General features: G+C 47.1%; 1 protein-coding gene across 1 annotated transcript; it reads left to right on the top strand.

Moving 5' to 3' along the window:
- The first annotated feature begins 1,333 nt into the window (after positions 1 to 1,333).
- Positions 1,334 to 1,913, top strand: LOC127330338 (cysteine proteinase inhibitor 10). Its single transcript, XM_051356586.2, has one exon. The coding sequence runs from the start codon at positions 1,360 to 1,362 to the stop codon at positions 1,789 to 1,791; it is 432 nt and encodes a 143-aa protein (XP_051212546.1). The 5' UTR covers positions 1,334 to 1,359; the 3' UTR covers positions 1,792 to 1,913.
- The last annotated feature ends 5,651 nt before the right edge of the window (positions 1,914 to 7,564 follow it).

The raw sequence follows: 7,564 nt of genomic DNA, 5'->3' as shown, positions 1-7,564 counted from the left end.
GGCCCACTTGTCATTTTCATCTTCTTCCCCAATCTCTAGTACGTCCCACCCAATCTGTGGCCATCGGGAAGCACGCGAGGCGGCTCTACATGGGCAGTTGTCGCGGGAGCACGCGGCTGCAGTTGTTCACACACGCGTCCAGAGTTGGGGCGAAGGCGAAGAAAATCCACGCGCCTCCTGCTTGATCCACCGCGTCGGGTCGCGGCTGCGCGCTGCGAGGAGGCCGGCTCAGGTGTCGAGGCTTGCCTTCCCGACCATTCTCGGTTTCTCTGCGTTCAACGCGGGCACCTGCGCCCAGCCTGAAGCCCCCAATGCCTCGCTGATGCCTCTCCCGGGGGTTGAATAGGCACTGGCACACGTGCTGGATCCTGTGGCCGCATGCTAGTATGCACGTCAACTCCTCGTTGGGATCCCCAGTCTCATCTCTTTTAGGCCACCACTCCATCAAACTCCAGCCAGCGACGGAACAGGAGCCGTGAGTTTGTCCCCGGAGCGAGTGGCTCTATCTAAAAATTCATGGATGTCTCTGGAATAGTGTAGAAAAAGTGTGTGTTACTCTGCGAATCCCAGTGTGCTAGGCCGTTGGATGATGTACAATCAACGGCAGAAATTGCATTTCTGTGCCTGGATTCAAACATTCAAAACTGCCACACTATATAGGAGTATAGATTATCTGTCTCTTTCTCTCTCTCTCTCGAAGAAACTTTTGTACTAGCAAATTAAAGAAGTCCGCAATTAAAGCGTTGTTGGTCTCTTTTGTTTTATTTGTTCCTTACGAAAAATACCAGCCATAAATCACGTGTAACAAAGAGGTCCAAAATTAGAGTGTTGTTGGATGTCATGCGAAAAGTGTGAAAACATTTGCACCAAAACTAAATAAAAATTGAGGTACGTTAGACCCACGTTTGCTTTCCTAGAAAACTGAACATGGATTGCATGCTGCAACTGAATCATGAATCATAGCAAGTAAGCAATTCCTCACCCCGCCCAAACTGCTTATATCATACGGAATCATAGCAAGTGAGCCTTCTCTTTCCCGAGAAAGATTGCACGTGTACGTAATATTCCGGTAATTACGCGAGGGCGGAAGGGTAGAGGAGACTAGATTTTGGAGAGAAGTTTACGCGCACCGGAGCGCTGCGTTTGTCGTCATTGCTCACGGAGGCAAGCGGACGGCCAATCATTCCATATCATCAGCCTTCTTTCTTCTTTTGGTTCTTACTAGTACGTAGTACTTACTATTACTGTCTACTATACTATACAAGATTTCCTTCTCCACACTCGGTTCGTCACCAACGCACGGTGCTTATTTATAGGCACCAAGGGTCCAAGAGTTCAACCCAACACACAGCTGCAACAATGGCCGCCTCCGCCTCCGCCATCTCCCTCCTCCTCCTCGCCACCCTCGCCATCGCCATCGCTGCCGCCGAAACTGCGCAGCCGTTGGCTCATGGCGCGACAGGAGGACGGACAACCATCAAGGACGCGAGCACGAACAAGCTGGTGAAGTCCCTGGGCCGGTTCGCGGTGGCCGAACACAACCGCCGCCTCCGCCACGGCGGCGGGTCAGCTGGCAACGGCGACCCGATCACGGTCCGGCTGGCGTTCACCGCCGTGGCGGCGGCGCAGAAGCAGGTCGTCTCCGGGGTGGCATACTACCTCAAGGTCATCGCCCGGGAGCGCGGCGCCGGGGCCGGCGGCGACCGGCCGATCGACGCCGTGGTGGTCGTCAAGGCCTGGCTCAAGCCCGAGTCCAGGGAGCTTGTGTCTTTCATGCCTTCTCCCAAGTGATTAACAAGCATGTCTAGCTCGTGATGGTTCGGTTCTGTAATTTGGGTTACGCGGCGGTGAACTAGTGATATGTATTAGTAGCCACTGAATAATAAGTAAACATATGGTTCATGCTTGATCCACGCACGCATGGCCCTCTGTTACCTTTTTTTTCTTTTTCTTTTTCGAAACGCATCACCTGGCCTCCGCATATGCACACATCTAATCTTATTACGAAGTTCAGTATTAAAATTATTACAATTCGATCGCAGATCACGGCAAAGTCAATAAGGAATAAGCCAACGAAAACAAAATAAACATAACATATCTATCCACTCAGTAATCTGCTAATGTGCCGCTAGCCATCTGGCTGCAGATATCCTAAACGACAGTCAGCAGTAGTTGCATTCCAACAGCTATAAGTTCGCGCTGATCCATCTGGAAATGGAAGTATCGTCGCTATCATGTGGAAAGCCATTTGATTAACCAGCAATTGAAGATCCGACATTGCGGAACACATTGTTGTTCCTACATCTCCCTAGTATCAATTCCATTAACCAATTCTCAAACATAATTATTATATTGGTTGGTGGAGAAATATTGTAGGTCATATACAGAATATGCCACCCAATACAAGCAAAATGACATTTTAAAAATAGATGCTCAATAGTCTCCTCAAATCACGAAAGCAACATTTTTACATCCATGCCAATTCCCTTTTTGATAGGTTATCTTCCGTAAGTAAATTTTATCTGTTTAGAAACTATATAAATATTTTCATATTGAGCGGAATTTTTAGTTTTCACAAATATTTGCGTAGAAATCTAGTGTGATCATTAATGAGGTCTCTACATATAGACTTCACCGAGGGGACGTCTGTGAATGTGAGTCTCCAAACAAAAATATCTGGTTCATCCAAAAGATGAATTATCGTTAATTATTGGCATAAAGTACAATCAGTTTGATCCACTTATTACAGACAAAACCCTTTTGAAACCAAAGTTTAGAGGATTGTGCGATAACACAGTTGATACGGAAACGTATTTCCATTGTCCTATGTTGTATAGTGACGTCTATTGTTGAGCAAGGGGCATGTCTTCAAGCCAAATATGTTTCCAAAATCGGATGCCTGTGCAAATTCCATTTTTTAAATCCTCCTTAGTATGCATGAGTCCTTCCAAAAAAAAGGAGAGTACATGGGGTTCGCCTCAACTTGGGACAAAATTATATTCACTAAATACTTGTTGTGCAACAACTCTTGCCACACCTTAGTATGATTCCTATACAAAAAAGTGATGCAAGGCTATACAAAATGCTATTGGTAAAGAATCTTAGGCTGTGATTCTCTCTTACTTGAGCTTTGCTCTTGGATTGGATTCTTACCGTCACTTTCTTGGGATTTATGTAAATCCCCACTTGACATGTTCCAAAGAAAGGGACTGAGCGAATTACCACCTCAGTATGATTCCTCCAAGATTTGCATACAAAACACATGCCCGAATGATAAGATGTTTATGAATAAATTCACCACCTCGTTGGTACAGTGTGCATTATCAGTGCATCCTGCTCCGTACTGCAATATCATCTCGCGAATAGAGATGTTGAGAAATGTGTAGGGAAAATTATTTAACTTCGACTATGTTGAACTAGCTCTAACATCTATGCTAGAGTAAGCTTGTTTTCTTGTATAGAATCTGTTTCTTTTATCTTTTCAAACACTTGACTCAACAACCAATGGCTACTCTCGTTTATCGAGATTTATAGAAGGTTGCTTAAATTACTCAGACAGACACTCGATATGACCGTTAGGCTAGGCTCTGGCGACGCGCTGGGCGACGCGGGCGAAGATCTCTCTGCGCCCGATCCGGCGGCCACTCCGAGCAGGTTCAACGACGGCGAAGCTCTTGAACACCCTCCTGAGGGTCGTTTCTGGGTGTTGTCGTCGTCGGACGATGAAGAGGAGGATGAAGTCGCCATTGTTTCGCCTCTACCGTCTGCTGGATCTTGGAGATATCTCTGCCGCACGCCGGAGGAAGTTGCCGATAGGGATCTCCAGGATCCTATTCGCGAGCTGGCACGGAGGTCGATCAAGCGGCTTCATCGGCGTCAGATGCAGAGACAGGTGGCCATGGCATTCATGGCAATGGAAGGTACGTCGCTTTCTACGATGTCGACGCCGTTGGGCAGGTCGAGTTCAAAAAAATCTCTGAATTTACCGGTGCTTGAACCATCTGTTTTCACCGATGATAGTCAAGAAGGTTGGACTACCGTTCGCCGGCGATGTTGGTCACCAGAGCTCGGCAAGAAATCGCATATTTCGGTGATTGATCCGTGTATTGCGGGACGTTCGAATTTGCGGGACAGAGGCTCAAACTTGCGGCCCTGTCCTGTCCCAGTTCGGCGTGGCCCGGCCCGAACGCTGGTTCGCAGGCCCGTTCCGATGGCCGCTGATCGATCTGCTGAGGTTGATAGACCGATCCAGGTTAAGGTTGGAAACGCTGTCGCGGGACACGCTTTTCGACGGCTGCTAGGGTTTGCCTGGCGAAAGATAGAGAGAGGCGAGAAGATTGTGCAACCGACTTCCGCCGAGGGGATGAACGGAGATGGCGCCCAGGGTTGCTTCAACCCTGGCAGGGGCGGTTTCAACCATGGGCGCGGGGGTCATCAACCTCGTGGTGGCCGTGCGGGCAATGCCATGCGCGGACGCATGGGGCAGGGAACTGACCGAGGAGGGCAAGGCTTCTCCGGCGGCCGTGGCTACCAAGGTACGTTTCAAGCTGGTTTTGGACGAAATTTCGTTCAAGGAGAATCAAGCGGGACAGGAGGAGGTGGGAATTACACCAACTGCAGAGATGAAACTTGGGGAGGACAGAGAAACTATGGCAACAATTCCTATAGCAACAATAGGGCCGGTTTTGGGAACAACCAGCATAGATGGCCTAGTCAGAATAATGGGGGAAGAGGAGGTGCTTTTCAGCCGAGGTTCCGAGGAAATGGTGATGGGGTACCGTCTAGAGGACAGATTGATGCTGACTTGCTTCATCAAACAGTTCAAGCCGTGGTTGCTGCGGTTACGGCGGCTAATAAGGTCAATGATGTGGCTACTGCACCAGAGTCTAATGTGGCAGCCGGTGCACCTATACCGGCTGTGAATGTGGTGGAGCCTCTTGTGGCTCAAAGCATTGCAAAATATAATGAAGGTGCAGGGCCTGCAAAGAAATAGAAGGAAGACAAGGAGGTTTGTTTTCGTTGCAAGAAGCCGGGTCACTTTATTGATGATTGCACTACACCATATTGCGACATTTGTGAGTCAGTTAATCATGTTTCTTCGGCCTGTCATCTTTTGCAAGCTACAAAACCTACTGCTATTCTTCATGGTTATGCCAATGAGGTCCTGATGTTTTTTGAAATGCCATGTGAAGCTTTCAAATCCAAGGTGGAAAATCCTAAACTTGCTAAGGTGTCGGTTGAAGGAGAAACTATGACTATCCCTGAGATTATAGAACATATGAAGAGGATTGTGCCCTATGAGAAATTCCACTGGGAAGTCTTCCATTACAAGGATAACATATACAGAGTAAAATTGCCAAGTAAAAATGAAGTGCAGAGACTCAAGAACTTTGGTTCCTATGTTTGCCCTCAGAAGGACACTGTTTTATTTTTTGATTTTTGGTCTTCAGTTGAGGAGCCACTTTATATGCTGCCAGAGGTGTGGGTACGTGTTGATGGAGTGCCATCTGACATGAGATCCGATTATTTGTCCTTATGGGGGATTGGTTCTCTTTTTGGAAAAACCTTGGATGTGGACATGCCCTTTACCCGCAAGAATAAGCTACTTAGGATCAAGATTGGGTGTCTGGACTGTAACCTTATCCCGCGGATAGTGATGTTTTTATTAAGAGGGGTTTCTATAAACTCCGTTTTGAGGTAGAGACTGGACATATTGCTCAGGAGGTGAATATGACTGAGGCAAATATTGACAAAGATGGGGGAGGTGATCCAAACAATGGTTTGGGAGGTTTTGATGGGCACAATGATATGGAGATGGATGCTAGAGGAACGGCAGAAGAGGCAACTTCCAACAAGGGTGGCCGAGATGGAAGTGTTGCACAAAATGGCGTTGTAGGGATGCAAGAGCTCAATGATCAAGTGGAGGGAATAAAAATTGGGACACTAAGGGTGCCTCTTTCTCCAATAGGTACTGTTCATTCTGATCAAAATTTAGCTGAAAAAACTATTATGGTTGAGCCTATATTTCATGCTTTAAAACTGTCACTAAACAACAAAAGACACACTGATTTCAATGCAGATTCGGAGAAGGTCCGATTCTCCTCGGGATTGCCGAGGGGCAGGGCAGTTGGGGCCTGCAGTGCTGCGCTGTCCGCTTCCAACAGGTTGCACGCTTCCCGAGACGGTGCTCCTCAGCCCAGTGGCCGACCAGGTGTGCTGCTGGTTGCTGCAGCAACTAATGCGACGTCGCCAGCTGTCCAGGAGCAGTCCGGCGCTGCTGCAGAGACTGGGGCGGGCTCCCGACGGACCAATGAGAAGCAGGGGACAACGCCTGTTGGCTCTGCTGGCGTCAGCGGCAGCTTTGGCACAGATGGGCAGGGGGGATCTTCTGTGACAATGCAAACGAAGTCTGGTTTGGTTGATAGGTCTGCTGTGCCACAGAAAATCCTGCCATCTGATCACACTGCCATTGCTGCTGACTGCGGGGACCAGACACATGATGCGGATAATGATGGACCAATCATGAGGTCTCTGGTACAAAATCCGAGCGGATCCGGTGTGCATGAGAATGGTATGGCCTCTGATGTGTTACACCTTAATCCGCTTTTTAACAATCTATCCTCTGATTCAGGGCTTCTTGCGCCACCTTTTTTTAGTATTAATAATGATGTTGCTGCTTCTTTGGAACCAGATAACATACATATGGATGATGCTATGGGAAGTTCTTGTGTTCAGAAGACTGAGAAGAGTGCTTTTGGTTTTAACAATACAACGAGAGATGACTCATTTCTGAAAAATACCGGTGAGTTACCTATGTTTTTCGAGGGTTCATCTAGCGATACTTTGCACACTCAAACTATATCTTTCGTGGAGAATGATTCTGTTTCTCATTGTCCTTCTATAGAGGAGGTAATTGCGTTTGGGGGTATTCCAAAGCCCAATTCTGGTGTGAGGTCGAGTATACGGCTGGGTGGCCAGCCTAATGCCGACATGCCTCAGATGGAGAAGGCAATGAAGATGGCGCAGGTGCGGGATGATTCTTTCGCCTCAGGTCAGTTGACTACCCCTTTGCACTCTATTATTAATATCCCTGATTCTGGGATTGCTAGGTGAGCGGATCGATTAGGCATATCTTTAGGTAATTCAGTTGGAGAGATAGGTAAATCTGTTAAAGGGATTAAAATGGTGGAAGAAGCACGCATTCTAACTATTTTAGAGAAAAAGAAGATTGAGACTGAAAATATGGAGGAAGGGCTGAAGACTTTTGTATTGTCAAGAGTATCCAACCTTTGTGAAGACTTGATTGATGATGATGTCACCTCACTTGATTTGGATGATCAAATTGAACATCTTAAACCAGTAGTGAAGGTAAAGAAAACGAGGCAACGGAAAATTTATGATACTAACAATATCCGCAAAAGTACTAGGAAAAGAATTAAGAAACAATTGTCGTAATGCAGAATCTAAAAGGCATTAATTGGAATCCAGGTGGTTTTGGGGATACTGCTAAACACTTGTTTGTTAAAGAGACGATTAGGGAACATAAATTGGACTTCATAGCTTT

This window comes from Lolium perenne, chromosome 2, assembly GCF_019359855.2.
Source record: "Lolium perenne isolate Kyuss_39 chromosome 2, Kyuss_2.0, whole genome shotgun sequence".
Taxonomy (NCBI): Eukaryota; Viridiplantae; Streptophyta; class Magnoliopsida; order Poales; family Poaceae; genus Lolium; species Lolium perenne.
Note: the sequence above shows the minus strand (reverse complement) of the source record. Positions and strands in the feature narration are given on the sequence as shown.

What these genes read in the sequence shown, in the direction of transcription:
- LOC127330338 (XM_051356586.2), top strand. Translation starts at nt 1,360, where the DNA reads ATGGCCGCCTCCGCCTCCGCCATCTCCCTCCTCCTCCTCGCCACCCTC.